The following is an 18,686-nucleotide window of genomic DNA, read 5'->3' on the forward strand; positions in this document are numbered from 1 at the left end:
GGCTCCAGCTCTCTGCCTGACCTTGCATTTGAGATGGAGAATGACTACAGGGATGATTATGGAATCATAGTATAGTTTGTGTTGGAAGGAACCTTAAAGATCATCTAGTTCCAACCCCCCTGCCATGGGCAGGGACATCCCACTAAATCAGGCTGTCCAAGGCCCCATCCAACTCAGCCTTGAACACCCTCAGGGATGGGGCAGCCACAACCTCCCTGGACAACCTGTGCCAGTGCCCCACCACTCTCACAGTGAAGCAATTCTTCCTCATGCCTAGTCTAAATCTGCCCCTCTCCAGTTTATATCCATTGACCCTCGTCCTATCACTACAAGCCTTTGTGAACAGTCCCTCCCCAGCTTTCTTGTAGCCCCTTCAGCTACTGGAAGGTAGCTCCTGGAGCCTTCTTTTCTCCAGGCTGAACAACTCCACCTCTCTCAGGTTATCCTTGTGGCAGAGGTGTTCCAGCCCTCTCATCGTCTTCATGGTGCTCCTGTGGACCCATTCCAACAGTCCCACATCCTTTTTATGTTGAAGATTCCAGAAATGGTGTCAGGACTCCAGATGAGGTCTCACAAGAGAGGAACAGAAGGGCAGAATCCCCTCCCTCGCCCTGCCGGCCACGGTTTTTTTTGATGCAGCCCAGGATATGGTTGGCCTTCTGGGCTGTGAGCGCACATTGCCGGCTCATGTCGAGCTTCTCATGGACCAGGACCCCCAAGTCCTTCTCTGCAGGGCTGCTCTCAAGCACGTCATCCCTCATCGTGTACTGAAAACGGGGATTGCTCCGACCCAGGTGCAGGACCTTATACTTGGCCTTGTTGAACCTCCTGAGGTTCTCACAGGCCCACTTCTTCAGTGTGTCCAGGTCCCTCTGGATGCCATCCCATCCTCCCAACGTGACACCTGCACCCCCCAGCCCGCTGTCATCCGCCAACTTGGTGATCTTTGTTCCCCCTCCAATCCGACCCCCCCCCGCGGCCCCCCCGCTAACGGCTCGCGGATGTCGTGCGCATGCGCAGTCGCTCCCCCCATCGCCGCCGTGTGGGCGGTACGCGCGCCTCGGACGGGGCGGGCGTGGAGCGGAGCGTCTCGGGCGGTGCGTCCGGTGCCCGCTCGGTAGGCTCTGCCGGCTCCCTTTCTGCGTACCCCGGGAAGCCTCCGCCACACGCCTTACCCCCCTTTCCCCGTTTTCTCGCACGCCGCGTGTCAGGTGAAGGAGCGGGGGAAGGAGAAGGGGAGCAGGGAGGCGCTCTCTCCCCTCCCTCCTCAGCGCCTTCTCCGGCCCCGGGCTCCGAACCTTCGCCGCTCGCTCGCTGCTGTTCTCCCGGCCGAGCAAAATGGGCTGCACGCTAAGCGCCGAGGACAAGGCGGCGGTGGAGAGGAGCAAGATGATCGACAGGAACCTGCGGGAGGATGGCGAGAAGGCGGCCAGGGAAGTCAAGCTGCTCCTCTTGGGTAAGGGCTCCCCTCAAGCGAGTAATCCTTCCCCTCGCGAAGCTGCCGGGGGGCGAGCAGCCCCCGAGGTGCGGGCCCGGTGCGGGCGGGGCCGCCTCGCGGCTCGGGGGTCCCTGGGTGGCAGAAGGGCCCAGTCCTTGCGGGGCAGGTGGGATGCTTGGCTGGGGATAACGTGCAGAGGGACCGCCGCTCTGTCGGGCTGGGGTGTGCTCGTGGCCCTTGTGAGTGGTAAGGGGGGGCACCGCAGCCTGGGGATGCGGGCAGGGCCGTTGTAGGGGGTAGTTTGTCCCTATCATCCGCACGAAGGGGATGAACTACCGAGCTTTTGATGCGGTGTCTCTGTACCTCTGCTCAGGCGAAGGAAATTTTAGGTTGGAGGATATTTGCTCTTAATATTTCTTGCGGACCTGAACGTCTCTTAAACTGTTGCTCTCAAGCGCAGAAAGCATCAGCGAAGACAAAAGGCTGTTTAACTTTTTGCGTTGTTTTATTTTTGTGGGAGTTGCTTATGTTGTACTTCCCATTGGAAGATTTCAACCTTGATAGTGGTTTTAATAATAGTGACTCACATAACATATTGTCGTATGTTCTTGAGCTTTGCTCAAAAGTACTTGAAGCTAGCTTATTTTGTGTATTTTAAGTGATATGCTTGTTGGTAAAGATGAGTAAAAGATTATTTTTAGAAACTGTAAGAAAAAAGGAAGCTAGGGTTTTAATTAGAAATACCCTTGTTCAGAACTAAAACTACTGTACAACTCGTGGGCAGCTAAATGGTGCAAGATGTGCGTTGCATTGGTGGTGTAAGTAGTTTTGCTGTATATGCCATATATCTAAACCAGACTGAATCCTTCTAATATGGAGTTAAAAAAATTAATTTGCAGCTTTCCTTGTTCCTCAGAGCTACTGTTTCAGGCAGACTTTAAATGACAACCCATTTCTCACTGCCCTCTACACTGATTTTGCTAGATTGCACATCTACAGTGCTACAAACATTGTAGGACACCTCTTGAGTGGCTTCCTGTTGCTAATTTCCAAAACAGGAAGGTACAGGAAACTTTCTTCTGTAGGTAGAGAGATGAGTATGAGAAAAGGAAATGTGATGAAATGTGCTTGTAGCTTTAAAATTTTGCTTGTGAGGTAAAGTTTTTTCTTCTTGGTTTGTTTTCAAGGAAGTGTTAGGCTTCTAGTAATTACTGTGCCTAGTCCTGTTGTAGCTTTGTAATCTTCAGCTTGCTGCATTGGAAGGGTTACTATCTTTTCCCAAGGTGGCAAAGTAATGCTTCCGATGTCCTCTGGCAAGGTATTTAAAAAGATTTTTCAGAATTTTGCTGTTGTTTACAGAACTTTTGGTACATGTAGTCATCTTCATTTCTTTTATCATATGCTGTGGATATGGGTTAAGTCCACATCTACTGAAAGATGTTTTAAATTTCATAAGGAATTTTGTCACTATTTTTGGTTGCTTAATGTTCTTTTGCATAAAGTCTTATGAGCTTTAATGTTTTAAATTTTATATATTCTGTGTTCCTGATACATAAAAGCTTTTAAGGAAAGTATGGCTTTCTGCTGGAATCTCATTAAATCTTAGGATGTGGTACAAAGGCTCAATGTGTTTTCTCATGGTGTTCTGTCCTGTAGCCCAGTTGGTTTAATATTTCCCCCTCCTTTCTTAAAGAGGTCTGAAAACTAGCACGCTGACTTCTTTGAAGACCAGTGTTTCAATCATTATTTGAACAAAAAATACTTAAATATTTACTGAACTGAGGATGAGGTTTTGTATGCACACCCATGGAAGCATTTGTCTATTTCACGTGTCTTCCAAAGAATGCTTTTCTGTTACTCTTCCTTGTAACTGTGTCAGATGTCTTAAATGTTAAGCAAGTTCTTTATCTGATGGCAGAACTATTTAAAATTATTTCCAGTATACTCACTTTATTCTTGCTGCTCACTTTCCCAATTGCTTGTTCAGCTCATATGTCATAGTTTATCATCTTCTTGGTTGTACTACATCTATTTATGGACTTGTTCTGTTTAAAAGATACTGAAATAAAAGGAAAAGTACAAATTGTGGCCTGCTGCCAGGAAAATACAATGTACGAAAGGCATCTAAAATACCTTGCTTGTGTAGAAAAAGAGCATGTAGCTGTACCTCTTGACCTAATAAGACAAATTTATTCCAGTATGTATAAAAAATTGTATTTTTGTGTAATGATTAGAGAATCTTACTGAAGCGTGAGCTAGAACGTTTAACTGAGGAAAGATGTGTTTATAAAAACAGTGTATTTCTAGCCTTTATTTTTTATTACGTTATGAGCTTTTCTAAAGGTTTTTCTAAAACAGGAAATTGCAGTGATTTAATTAAGAGATAGGTGTGACATTGTACGTAAACCATGATTTTGTGAACAAATGTTAGATTTGTATTTTGTTGTCCTGTTTCTAGGAAGAAGCAGATATATTTAAGCTGTGCAAAATACTATTGGCCTGGATTATCTAACTTGTTTTGTCATATCTGTAAATTAATGCATCAGGTCGTGCATCAGGTCTTGTAATCAAAATACTGGATTCTGAATTTTATCCATGTGTAACAATATTTTAACCTTGTAATTGTGTGCACTTCAATGTGCTATCTAAGCAGCAGGAGAACCTTTTCTGAAAGAAACATTATTAGAAGTAAGCTGAATTTGAGTGTATAGTTTGTAAGCCAAATGGGAGATGTTTTATACCTAGAATTTGGTCATTCTGTTTTATAAATGATTAAATGAATGAGCTTCTTTAATTTAAAATTTATTTTCAATGTGTGACAAATACTTACATTTCACGGGAACTCAACAAAAAATTTAAGTGCAGTCTGGTATACATTGTCCAATACTAAAAATTTTACTTACAGAAGTACTTTAATACTTTAATACTTTAGTATTAAATACTTAAATACTTTAGTATTTGTTTTAAGTTTACAGTTCCTAAACTTCCATTTCCTAATTGCTTCAAGTAACATTTTGTACTGTATTATGGTGGTTGTTTTTTTTTGCAAATAAGCTCATATACTTAGTGTGAGTGAGATTTTTTAAGAAAACAGTGTATATTTTGGCTGGCTTGGGAGTAGAGAAAGCAGTTAGACCCAAGTTGGTTCTGTCTTCCATGATTTCTCATCTTGTCTCTTAGCGTTCAACATTAAAAATTCCAGGGATGCTTGCACAATAACTGTACTCATGCTGGGAGATGGTGGTTCTGTGTGACCAGTCTGTGTGCTGCATCAGTATACATGTGATCCAGATCAGGTGTGGATTTTCAAGTACATTTCTGTTGAATTAGCTAAAGCACACAAGACTGAATTTATGCCAACTGCAGAAGAACAGGCAGTACCTCATTTAGTTGAAAGCCTTCTGGTATGAGGTTAACTCATCAGGTTTTATGAATACATTCAAGTTGGCAGCATGAGTTTATAGGATTAGCACTTTGTCTTGCGGATTATCACATTCTTCAAATAATATAGTAAATTCTGTGTTTAGTTTCTTAGTATCCTGAATGAAAAAGGCAATAGATGTGTCCTAAACATTCTTTAGGAGTGGATCTTGGGTCCGGAGGTCACAGAAAACATATTTGAGAACTGTAATTATCTGTCTTCTCTCTGCATAATCACATTTGTGTGTTTAAATTCAATGGATACCTTTGTACTTGGGACCAACAGAGACACTTTTTCATTGCTGAACAGACCCTTGTGATTTGTACTGGAACATTGGCATGTTGTCTTCTTAAAGATACCTGGTTTTTGACTTAAGATAGAGTGCTGATCTTAATATTTTTCATTGCAGTTCTTCCTGGCAGAATTCTATTCAATTGTTCTTCTAAGGCTTCATATCTCAGGCATCTTTTTCTGGCTGCTCTTCTTTTGTTACAGACCTGCATCCTCCTGTCTGCTCAGTTAACTGACTCCCACTACATACTCATCTTTTCAGAAGCATGATTCTTGCAGTTCCTGGCAATACCCGCCTTCCTCCAGACCTGACTGCTTATTGGACTGAAAAATACATATATGTGCTTTTTGTACCGTTACTTTCCTCGCCTTTTCCTCAGAATATTCTTTTTCTCCACACTTTTTGACAATGAAGACTTTAGAAGTCTGAACTTAATGGAGTTCTCAAAAAAGCCACATTGTCACAAACAAGTTTTACACATTTCAGATGTTGACATCATCTTTATAATTATGCCAGCCTAGACTAAAACATTTCTGACAGAATATTTTCTGTCTCGCCTTCAGAAATAAGTACCTATAGCTATTTACAAAGTTCACCTCCTATTCAAAGGCTGCTTTGTGACATCTAAAAGAAGCGATTGATGTTAGGGTTTGGGGTTGTTTTTTAGCTTGTTGGTCTTGTTTGTCTGTGCATCCTCTTCTCCCTTCCTCCCTAACTCTTATCTTAGATTTAGCAGGAGTTCTGAACTAGGAGCTCACTTGCATTTTAATGTCATACATTTGGACTCTGGCAATCCAGATGTTATTTACCTGGGCTTTTATATCTGACTTTCTGGTTAAGTCAATGAACTCTTCAAGACTTTGTACTAAATATAACAATAAATTCAAAGAACAAAGTAAAAATTACTAGATTCCCCTACTCTAATAATCCCCCTTGCTTTTGTGAAAGGAAGCTTATGGATGTATAGAAAACACAACCACTCAGTTATGGTCGTGTTTGCATAATTGTAGCTTGGGTTCTTTTATGCTTGTCTCTTTATACTTGAATGTTGGTGTAATAATTTACATCATAATATTGGTCTTTATTGTGTGTACAGACTTCATGACAATACAGATTAGTGATTTCAAGGTATGTGTTGCATTATTATTTTAAATCTTCATTTTGGAAGTTTATTTATAAAATCATTGTAATAATTTTATTTATTTAATATAATAATTTATGATTATATCATCATTTTAATTCTTTAACATTCTTAGGATGACATTTATTTTAGTACATACTGTTTTAGAAAAGACTGAAGAGAAACTGTTTTGTGCTGTGTCATGATACCAGTAAAGGCAAATTTGCCTTTTTTTGTCTCTTCATTTAAAAGTGTAGTTACAGATATACAAAAATCACTTTAACTCATCTTTTGCATCAGACATTACAGATTTTTTAAAATATATATATTTTATTTTAAGGGTTAGAAAATGTTCTAAGCTTAACAAATGATTTTATTTCAAGTTGTGTTCTAAAAAGTGTAATACTTTTTTTTTTTCTTTTTCTTTCTTAATTAGAGACCAAAAAAGCTCTAGTAAGGTACTGTGTGGTAAGCCATTCACTCCAGATGTTAGTGGTGTTTCAGAACTACGCATAAGTTCTGTATTACACTGCCTTTTAACTAATTTTCTTCCTACCTTTTTGGCAGCAGTGTTTACCATATCATCATTGTGATATGACAGTTTACTTCAATCCTGTAGAATGTATTACTGAAATGATGATGTGTTTAAGCTAACTTCCTTTTGTGAAGTTATTTTTAACTCGCTTCAGAGCTAAAGTTTACAAGTCCTTGCATAGTTGTATTGGCACAGCTTGAACTTGGGCTTTCTGCTATAGAGTTAGGCTGTACTGACTTATGTAATCATATTGCCAAAGTGGATTGTTCTTTCGCCGCCACATTTTACACTGTGTAGTTGTTTTGGTCCTCAGAGAGAGAAGAATTGAGTAGTTGGCACATCCAAAAGTCTGGCTGAATATTTTTGAACCAAACCATCAGTCTGACTCCAGAGGGCATGAAATTCTAAAGTCTTTTTTGCTGCTGAGCTTGATGGATGTCTGTGGTGTTTCCTGTAAATATGTTATCTGGCAAATGTCAAGGTAGAAAACTGGAAGTAGGAAAAAAAGTAGAAGTTTAAGATGTGCCGTTAAATGTGAAGTTTTTCTACTGCAGAAACACTGAAATAAAGATCTGAACTAACTTAATAATTAGCTGTTGAAAGTGGGGTTTTTTTCCAAGATATGTATAAGAGAACCTGTATTGATGAAAACTTGCTATTCTGAGGTTGAATCTTAGTCATTTTCCAGCTTTACTGAGGTCAGCAGTTCTATTTATTGCCTTTGTTTGCTTGATGTCCTACTGTTACATCAGGCTTTGTGTAAATTACTGTTTTGTTATTCTGTAAATGGAACTTAGTTGGCTTCACATGAGAGACCTATCCAAAAAGCATTAAAGTTAGTGAGGTATATAGAGAGCAATTGGAGAAATCCAAACTTAAACTCGAGACCAAGAAGTTTTGAGTGCACTGTTCAGAAGATTTTGAAGTGGTTCACTATAATGACACTTCTCAGTAGAAGGATAATTAAGATACTGAAATTTATCAGATGATTAAAACAAAAATAAACTCATTGCCAAGATAATTTTATGTACTAGGAATGTACACTTTTGCAATAAAATATTTGAAATCATATCTTAATGTTAAGCATATTTTGTTCTTGTCCATTGAATAAGAGCAGACAAGACAAAATAAGATTTCTTAATGAGAGTCAGGGTGTGAAGGAATAATATGATGTTGTAGGCTAACTATCTAGGTTTGCAACTGCTGATAACTCTTTCACAGTGTAGCTGTAAGAAGTGTTAAGAGTTGGGGATTTGCAAGATGTTTCCTATTGTTATGGTTTTGCCTTTGAAATTGGCAGTGTGGATCCTGCTTCAAAAATGTGTGGAGTTATCTATAGCTTGAATATGTAACAAGGGGTAAAGTATCCTGTTTATTCTGTCCCAGTAAAATGTCCTAATAATCACCTAGTGTCACAGATACCCATATGCCTTCTTCCTTGATTTGAAAATGTTATCTTTTCAGGTCAAATTGATTGATTAATAGCTCCATCCTTGAAAACCTTATTTCTATGTGATTTTTTTTTTCCCAGAGTTTCTTTTTATATCATTCTTTCAGGATCTCAGCTGATGGACATAATTACCATAGAACATTTAATGGTTCTTAAATAAGATATTTGTTGTTAAGCATATGATAGGCAAATAAATTGCTTTCCTTTCCTGGCTTTGGTAATTAAAGGGTCATTGAAGCTCTAAATAACACAGTTTCTTTTCTGTTTGTGTATCAACTTAATCAAATTGCAATATTGACATATATCTGTATGTTTATATTCATGCTGTGTATTTATATTTAGCAATGCATGTAAACTGCAACATTATATGTAGCTACATAAAAGAATATTGAAATTAGAAAATGCTTCCTGTAAAGCTACTTATTTAAAGGAATCAACACCACTGGAATATATAGTACTTCAGTTTATGAAATAAAATATACCTCATTGGTTGTTCATGTCTGCTTTTTAGAAATGTAGTATTAAATTGGAAGTGTATGATATACTTAGCAAGAGTACCTGAGTATATCTTTACTGAGATACAACAGTATCTAGGCAACCAGAGTGGACAAGGAAGTCTTTACAATCATTGCTCTAAACAGATTGCTTTTAAAGAGGAAAGCTATGTACTGTAATGAATAAATTCCAATTGAAGCTGTCTTAGTATCTTCTAGAACTTAATATAGTCTGTTTTTTGAAATGAAAATACTGTTGGAATCAAATGACTACTTGTGCCCCATCTTCCCTTTGCGAAGTTGATAGAATCATTTCTTGCATGCAACCACACATTGTTTTTTTACATGGATGAAGCTGTTGTAGTTGGTTGGCTTATGATGTGAGTTGTTACGCATTACAATTGTAATGAGGTTCTAAATCTGTGCAGTTTTTTAATAACTTTAAGTAAATCTGAAGAAGTTCTTACCTACTTTCTAAATCCATTTTGGAATGCTGGAAATTAGCCGTGCATGTTGTCTAATACTGTAGTGACATAAACAGTCAAGCCATTCTGGAAGCTCTGTGTTGCTAAAAAGGATAGTGCTCTTGCAGTATCTGGCTGAATGGTTTTGCCCTCTCCCTGACACTTTTAAATGCTTTATTCAGTTTTGTGTGGGTTTAATAGTCAAATTGGCTATCCTGGTTGGAATTATTTTGCTGCTAGAGTGGTCAATTTAACTGGTATTTCATAATAGTCTGGCGAGGATCAGAACAAAAGCATGAGTAGGGGCAGAGGTGTGTGCCTGGTGCATATGGAGTGCTGCAAGTGCATTGCTGGAGGTGGAGGGGGAAACAGGTGCAAAATGGGATTCTTTCTGCATTTCTAAGTCACAGTTTACTGTAGAATCTTTTTAGGAATAATATCAAATTGTGTTCATTTGCAAGGCAGGCGTGTTAAATTCCATTCACTACCAGCTTACTTTATAACCTCATTGCTTGAATAGGAGACAGTGCCTGTCTTTCTCAAGGAGTGTGTTTAGTAGGGCACTTGATTAGAAAATTGAGTTTGTTTGCTTTCCAAGTCCAAGTAGTCTCAGACCTACATTCCCTTATTTTTCCAAATGCTATTCTAATAGACAGGTCATAGGCTTGACTAGGAAGGGTCCTCTTCTATCTAGCACTTTGTGAAGAGTATAAGATGCTGTTGGCAAGAAGCGTAACTGCCAGCTCAGTGTCCAAGGAGTAGAGAGAAGAATGGAGACACTTCTCTGCAATTAAAATTATAAAGTTGTACTAATATTATAAACAGAATACACTGTGAATGTAGTATGGAAGTGGAATTTTAGAACTTGCTATGATTGGAGATGTGTCTTGCAATAACAAAATTGGGTGTAAACATCACAATTGTATTCAGTATTTATAGCTTTTATTTAAGTAATTAAATGTTAATTTAAGTGGTCATGAATTCTGAATCTACCAATGATGTACTGTACAAAAATGGGCTGAAAATAAACTGGTAAGTCTCATCTAAGTATTGTCTTTGTCCCTTTCTTAAAATGTTTTGGAAGTGGATTTCTCAGCTGTATGCAGATTTGGTTACTGATCCTTGATAAATCCGATAAACTCTTAGCAAAACCATTATATGCTTTCTAAAGCTCTTAAAGACATTAACAGAGATTCTTTCTAATGTGGTTTAGTGCTTCAGTGTTTACTAGCAAAGGCTGTGATTTAATTTCTACATGAGAGACTTCTTGGGCTATTTTCTCTGTCTGCTTTTCTGGAACATAGGGGCTTTTAGGGTTAGCTTACGGGTTTGGCAATGTGCTTGTTTGAGGCCTAACAAGCTGCTATAAAGGAGGGCGACAAGAAAGCAAGGGAGGGACTTTTTATCGGGGACTGCAGGGAAAAGACAAGAGGTAATGATTTTAAGCTGAAATAGAGTAGATTTAGATTAGATATTAGGAAGAAATTTTTCACTGTAAGAGTGGAAGGGTGGTGAGGCACTGGAACAGGTTGCCCAGAGAAGTCATGGATGCCCCATCCCTAGAGGTTTTCAGTGAAGGCTGGATGAAGCTTTGAGCAAGCTGATCTAGTGGACCTTGCCCATGGTTGAAACCAGATGATCTTTAAGGTCCCTTCCAACCCAAGGCATTCTGTGATTCTATGATTCTAGATGTAGGTGTGTGTCTTATTGCTTGTTTCTGGACTTGTTGGGTGCAACTGCCTGTTTGCATGAGTTCTAACTTTCATATACTTAAAAGCTTTCTCAGTTTAATTTGAGACCAGGTAAAAACAAAGTCTTTTTAATGAACAACAACAAAAAAAGGTCAATTTTTTGTTTTAGTACTGTTAACCACAAATAATATTCTGCTTGTAGGTACCTTTGTGTGGCAAAATGCATGTGCATGTAACAAAAGAATGTGGTTGAATATACACAGGAATTTTCTTTACTGGTTCATATATAAATAAAAGTTCTGCAAATGTTTGCTTTTGAAAAAGATCAGTCTGGATAGCTAGATCTTTTAATTTAACATTTCAGTCTGTGTCATTTTGAAAGCTCTTGCATTTTTTTTGATAGAGGTGGAGAACTTTTTGTAGCAAATTAAGGTCAATTATTGGTATGCTTATTCTCTTAATTTTTGTGGATCTTATCACCTGCAGGGTGAAAAACTCTTAAATTAGGCATGAATGAAAATCAGGAATTTGTGTGAACTGAAGTTTATTGCGCTACTTTTACAATAACGGGGTAACTTCTAGTAGAACTGCATTTGCCCTGGTTTGAACTGTGACAGTACCCATTTATTTCATTTGCAAATAATACCTTGGTATTACATGACAATTAGAGCTTTGAATAAAATCAGTTGAAATTTACATGACAGATCTTTTCCTAGTTTGATATGAATAAAATCTTCTCCTATATTGATATGAATACATGCTTCTTACTTTCTGATTTTCCAAACTCTTTGGATCTGTCATATGACAGTAGGGCTGTTCTGAATTCCAGGTGGGGCTTGAGATGATAATATTGTGAATTACAAATTCTTTGTTTGTATCTCTCCACCGGAATAACCTGCATAAAGTATGCCTCATTGCAGTGGGGAATTTTGTTTGTAAAGCATCTTTGTGAATAATGATCTGCTTAGTAAAAGAAGTTCTCTGTAGTATCTCAGCACTGAGCCTACCGTCTTTGAACACCATATTTATAGCTTGTTGAATAGTAGAAGGCCATGAAGGCCAATGATGCTGTCAAGAAAAATGTCAGGGCACTCTGGATTTCTGGAGGTTTTACACATATATTTGGAAATCTGAATGAGGCAAGCTGTTCTCTGTTGGCAGAAATTGACAGTAACTCTTGGTAAACGTTGTAAAAGCAAGGGAGGTGGTTCTTCTGTTGGAGCAATCTGCTTTTATCTGATATAGTGTTGTCATACACAATATCCACTCAAATTCATGTTCTAGAAGGTCTTTAATCATGTTCTTTCATACCATGATTTCATATTTTGTACTGATTGTTTCGGAGACTACTACTATCTATGGAAGAAAGAATTTAAATCTTGGTTTGATTTTGAACAGATCAGTTATTTGATGTTAGTTAAGTGCCATTAGAAACACTAACAAGTTTCTGGACTATGAATTTTGAGAAGATTCCCAAAGCTTTTGGTATATAGTTGTGTGGATACTGGCCTTTGATATGTTTTAAGTAGTCAACAGATAATCTTATGAAGCTGCTACTAGTATTAACATGTTAAGATAAACCTTGGGCCAGAGGCATTTTTTAGCTGCCTGGTGGTAAGGCATACAGTTGTCAGGCAGCAAGTGTGATTACTATGTGGTTTTCATCTCTAGATGTTCATCCATTCCCTTATTTAATTTCCAGCAGAAGCAAGAGATTTATTTCCAAACCTTTGAGTCTGTGTGTCATGGTCCTGCTGGGTTTTGCACCTCACACAAAGGAAGGTATGACTATATCTTAAAATCTGTCATATTTTCTTCAAGTATAGCTCCGTCCCTCGTAGTGTGATTATAATGCCTTTTTAAGAGGACTCTTGTACTTCCTCAACAGATATGTCTTTTAAAAGTAGATTCAATTCCAAGGCACCATATTTCCTTCTGAATTTTTCACAGATTTTCTGAAATGTGACACTTGAGATTGTAGTGGTGTTCTCTTTTATAGTGAGAAAATGAATCCACAATATGGTTATGGTATAATGATGCACATAATGCTAAAAGGGATCCTACTGCACAGCAGAAGCTTTACAGCCAGTAATTTGAAACAGCTGAAAAATATAAGAACAGTTTTGAAGAACTAGATATAATTTGTATTCAAAAGCTGTATACATTCATGGTGTACGTAAAATTGCACATAACAAAATTTTTGCCAAGGGTGCCTGTTTATCACATGCATCAAATCTTAAGTAAAAAAAAACCTCATAAAACCTTTACCATAAAAAGATATTAAGCACTAATAGAAAATTTGAAATAGTTGGAAAATTAATTTATGCTTACAAAGTTGTGAATAAATGTCACCTTCAGGTTTGCAAAATGGAATGTACTCTGCTAACTAACGTGAGTTAATATGTGATTGCCTCTTGAGGTAACAGTTTTATATTAATTGTTTTCTTAAATGATGTTTTATATTTAATATTTACTATTTTGTTTTGTGCTATTGATTCAAACATCTACCTATGGAAGAAATAACTAGTTGTAGTTAATTCTTGATTTGTTAGGGAATTTACGAAAGTGACAGTGGCTTATAGTTTAAATGGTCCTTCTTGTGTAGAACTAAGCCATCGTGCAGCTACTTGAAACCTTGAGATTTATCTCAGGTCTTTTTTCTGAGTCAGTGTCATAATTTTAGCATCTGTCATTCTGTGGTTTCAACTAGTGATGTAATCTGGGATTCACACGCTTTTACTACATGCCTAGTTTAATGAAATCCCTATATATATTATTCACACAGCTTCTTTCTTGTTCAGAGTTTCCTGACACATTCAATTCCAGTAGCTATGGAAATTCCAAGACTAATGGCACTTTTTATAAATAATAAGTACTGACAACCTTTGGTTGACGAGATGAAAACAGTTATGAAGGTGACAATGGCAGGAGCTGCCCTGAAATTAGAAGAATACAGGATGGTGTTGGATAAGAAGTGTAACTGCTGGGTAGCTTCAAAAAAGGGGAGAGGGGACATGCGACAAAAAAAATATTGCAGTGGGATATAGCGGTGTAGGTGCTGTTGTTAGAGGATGTCTCACTTAATGGTCAACCTGTCTAGTGGGTGCATAGCAACAAGTTTCTGCTGGTTTGGGATTTCATATACTAGTGCTGATGTATTTTGAATATAGTCATGATAAGTTTGCATTCTGATTTCAGTCTTATTTCTGGTAAAGTGTCATGAAGTGATAAATTTAAGAAATTGTACTCCCAAGCTATTGCTTGCTGTGTGCTTTTGTAAGGCGTTGCTGGCTCCATAGCAGAAATGGTAGAAATCACAGGGTGATTAGCTTGTGCTGTGGCCAGTGGCATCTGAGGAACAGTCACCGTTCATCTTGTGCCTTCTGCTGTGAAATGCTAACATCTGACAGAAGTCTGGATAGGAGAGTTGTGGGGGAGGAATTGACTCATAAATTGTTCAATTCAGTTACTGTAAATGTGTTTTGCTTTGTTTTGGTTTTTTTTATTTTAAATTTCACATGTGGCTATGTTTAAGTTAACATGGTTCAAGACTCTTGTTTTACCATCTGAAAAGCTGACCAGCCTACATTGAACATTACTCTTGTCTATATTTGAACTCTTTTCTGGCAACATGTAAGACTATTATGCTTGTTTATGGGTTCTATTCTTTTGTCCAGCTTAGTTGGTTGTTGAAATCCAGCCTCATTCTACTCTCAAGTTTTTATCTAATTCTTCATCTATTTCCCCACCTCTGCCTCCCCCCCCCAAAAAAAAAAAATAGTCTACTGCTTTTTCTGTGTTAGTGTTGCAAGGAGTATATTTGCGCTGTTAGGAGTTCTTGAACTTGACAGTTGGTTTCCTCTTAAGAGTGATACTATGAACTTGAAGTTTGCATTGTTTTTTTATTTTAGCATTTCATTAGTTTCTTCAGTAAGCAATTAGTGAATGCTTAACGAGTTAGAAATCTTACTATCAAGATCTCAGCACTTACAAACAGCAGTTTCTGCTCTTGGGTGCCTAAAACATTTGTTCCAGAAATCTGTAGTTCTGGAATGCCTGCTATGTGGGCAGTGTGTGGGACAAGAAATCATGAGACGAGTAGGAGTAGTTTAAAGTAACATTTTTGCTGACTCGTTATTTTTAATCAAATTATAAAATATATATTTTGATTCTTTTTAAGCACAGACTTGTTCGATTTGGAAAGAAAAAGAATATTGAAGCTGCTTAAAATATTGTTTGCTACAATTTCATAGCAGTGAGTCAGAAGCAGAGAAACATTTAGGTTGGAAAAGACCCTTAAGAACATTGAGTCCAACTAAGTCTTATCTTTTTAATGTTTTTCAGTAAGCTCTTGTGTAACTGGCCAAATAGCAGCTTGGAGAATCAAATACTGCTTTAGCTATTTCTTAAATTTATTTGAACTTTGCAAGACTTGCTTGGTTCTTTCAGAGTACTGTAAGTGAGGTTGGTACGTTAAAATTTGGGAGGGGGGGTGGGGTGGATTTTTTTTTTTTATTGAAGATATTTGTACATGGGAAAGCTTCGTTGTTTTTTTCCTCTCTGTTTCCAAAACTGAAAGTTGGCTTTGAAAGAAAATTTATAATACAAATTTAGTTAACCTTATTTAGGTGGGCTTCAGATTGACTGTGTCATAGGTGGTGCATCAGGGTTAGTCGTAGGTCTGGGTTTGTGTCAAGAGTGAATTCACTGAGTGCTGTCATAACTCATGCTGGATCCAGGTAAATGACTGTTTTAGGAAAGCACCAGAACTAATTGTGGGAATATTGACATATGATGGTAGAGCCTGATTGTTAAACTGTGAGGTAGAAGACCCTTTGGATTATAGTAGAATCTATGGGGGGAAAAAGTGTTTCTGCTATTTCCTGTGTCAAATTGTGCTGGTTAAGTTGAACGTGCTTTGCTTCCACACTTCGTCTACATGACAAAGCATAAGGGTCTGCCCACTTTCTGGCAAGCAGGTGCCACGAGAGTTATTAGACTTAGTTGAACTTACGTTCCTACTGAACTATGTGAATGAAAGTTTTAAAATTTTGTGCTTTAAATTGGATTTTTGTAGGATATGCATTGCTGTCTTTGTGTGCAGTGCACAAAGAACACGGTGTGCAAGAGAAATTAAAACACTTGCCAATTTTTCAAAGTTTTTTTGTCAAAGTGATGCCTTAACAGTTAGCTTAGACTTTCATTTAAAACTAAGCAAATAAAAAATCACCACCATTCTTTCAAATTCTGAACTGATACACTGCTGTTTTTCTAGTCTGTGCAAAACTGTCGTGTCTTTTTATTAATGTTTTTTTTTTTTATGCTATACATAAATAGTAACTGAGCCAATAAGACTGATTATTCAAATTATTGTCAGTAGTGAAGCTGAAATCAAGTATCACACTTAAGTAGCTGGGAATAAATAGCATCCTTTACGGGATGGTTGAGGAATATACAATGAAGTCTGTCTAAATTTGGGTAGGATTTGGTTGTGACAGTGCAGCTAGCTCTGACATTTTATATGCAGCTGTCACACGAAATACTTGGTAGTGCTTGGTCCTGTCTAAACTTTCAGAAACAGAGTTTGTTCTCATTTTTCTGTATGGGCAGCTTATTCACACTGAGATAAAGGAAGAAATTTCACAAATGCATCCATCAGAAAGCTTGGCTGAGCTCTGCATTCAGGAGTGCAAAAATAATGAATCCCTTTTCAGTATGGTACAGTGTGTAAAGTATAATTCCCTTACATACTTCACATAGATTATTAGGCAAGTTGCAGGCATTTTAGCATGCAATTTAAAAAGAAACCCAAAACAAAACGGAACATAACTGTTTTGTTTTCCATTAAATAAAATAGGGGAATGCATCTTTCAGGGATGTGATGTCAGGTGCTCTGTAATAAATGACCTAATTTTTTTTCCTATGTATTATGAGTGCAGTTATGTTAACTGAGGTGGCTTTTATAAGAATTCTAGGTATTTGGTAGACATGAATTCTAACACCATTAAGAAACATGCAGATCTGACTTGGGGAAAAAAATGAGTAACGGGTATTATGAAATAATAAAGTTAAGTTTTGATACTGTGACTAGCAGTGACACTGACCTGCTCATTTAGTCATATGTAGTGATTTTTTTACAGAAAGAGCGTGTCACAAAGTAATGTAAATTAGATGCTGTAGTCATAATACTTAATCATCTCCAAAATTACTGTTGAATACTGTGTTATATTCTTTCTTCAGTTTTTTGGAGTGGAAATATTAACCCAAAGCAAATTAATATAATTTCATTAATAAAGCTAATCTTTACACTTTTGTAAATTATTTTTGTTAAAGTGCTTAATTAGGTATTTACAGATTAAGTGTTAATTTGGTTTATAAACGCTTCGAGTATCGCAACGGCAAATTACTTTTGTACTGTTATCTTTTCAGTTAATATACAGATATTAAAATTCCATGGCAGCTCGGGGTCTGAGACTATTTCTACTCTACAAACTTGCATGTTTATAAAAAAATCAACATTTTACTTGGACATTAGCTAAAGATGGCTTTAAGCAATCTTCTGTTGCTGTTGACAGGCTTACTCTATTGCTTAGCTACCTAAATCTGAAGTACAGTAGCTTCTGTTGGTGCTGACGCCCATTCTGCTCTATGCTGGAGGAAGGGAAGTCTAGCCATCTGAGTAGCAGTGCTGAGGAGGAGGTGGGACAAGTGTTGGCAGCCAGTCTTAAATTGGTTTGAGCCTGTCATGAAGCTGCGTATTTGGTTTAATAGGAGGATTATTCCAAAGGCATCACTATATAGTAGTCTAAGTATAGAAATACTCAGTTATACTGACATAAAGTAATATTTTAAGTTGGAAGAAACCTCTAGATGTTGTCTAGGTCACGTGCCTCAACCCTTGTCTCAAAAGCCAGGCTCACATCAAAATAGATAAGGTTGCTCAGAGCCTTCTTCCGTTGAATCTTGAAGATCTCCAGCGCTGAGTTTATAGTTCCTCTCTGTGCAGTTTGTTCTGGTGCTTAACCTTTTCCATGTGGATAGATTCCCTACCCACCCTTACATCTCTGTGAAACTACTTGTGCTGCAGCTTCTTGATTACCTCACATCTTTTTTTGTTTGAGTTTTACGTAGAGGACAGCAATTAGACACACCCACCCTCAGCTCCCTCTCGCCCCCCAGTAGTCTTTCCAGGATTAAAAAGACAAATTCTGTGTAGCTTTTTTTCTCATTTGCCATGTGTACCAGGCCTGTAATCAACTAGGTGGTTCTCTACTGGTTTTTGTCTGGAGTACGCTATGAAGTACTCAGATACAACATCATGAATGCTGACTGCTGGGCAACAACTGCTTCTTTTGACTTGACTGTTGTTGGTCGGTGCAGCAGCAGTAGCTGTTGACTGGGGTCAGCTTGAACACCTCACAGCTGCTTGATCACTGTCCTCTCCCTTGGGATGAGGAGAAAACAGAAGGAAGGCAAGAAGACTCTGTGGATCAAGGTAATATTTTAATAGGGATATTTTAATAGGGAAAGCAAAAGCTTGCATGCGCAAGCAAAGTGAATGCAAGAAAAAAAATTAATTTCCTAATTCCCATTGAGAGGCAGATGTTTGGACATTTCCTGGAAAGCAGAACCTCAGCATGCATGATGGAAGACAAACACCATATCACAAATGTTCACCTTTCCTCTGTTATTCCTTAAGCTTTTACTGCTGAACACAGCATCATACAATACAGAATATGCCTTTGATCAGATTGGGTCAGTCATCCTGGCTATACCCCTTC

At 37.9% G+C, this 18,686-nt stretch overlaps 1 protein-coding gene across 3 annotated transcripts in view; it reads left to right on the forward strand.

Moving 5' to 3' along the window:
- The first annotated feature begins 1,045 nt into the window (after positions 1 to 1,045).
- LOC104066031 (guanine nucleotide-binding protein G(i) subunit alpha-1) overlaps positions 1,046 to 18,686 on the forward strand; it is a 40,106-nt gene continuing 22,465 nt past the window's right edge. For 2 of the 3 annotated variants that reach the window (XM_009568575.2, XM_009568574.2), the window contains exon 1: positions 1,046 to 1,456. In XM_009568575.2, the coding sequence (XP_009566870.1) occupies positions 1,339 to 1,456 (118 nt within the window). In that variant the 5' untranslated portion in view covers positions 1,046 to 1,338. Of the gene's footprint in view, positions 1,457 to 12,607; positions 12,688 to 18,686 lie in introns of all 3 variants that reach the window. The other variant, XM_054057471.1, reaches the window with a different exon arrangement.

The sequence above is a fragment of the Cuculus canorus genome, chromosome 1, assembly GCF_017976375.1.
Source record: "Cuculus canorus isolate bCucCan1 chromosome 1, bCucCan1.pri, whole genome shotgun sequence".
NCBI lineage: Eukaryota > Metazoa > Chordata > Aves > Cuculiformes > Cuculidae > Cuculus > Cuculus canorus.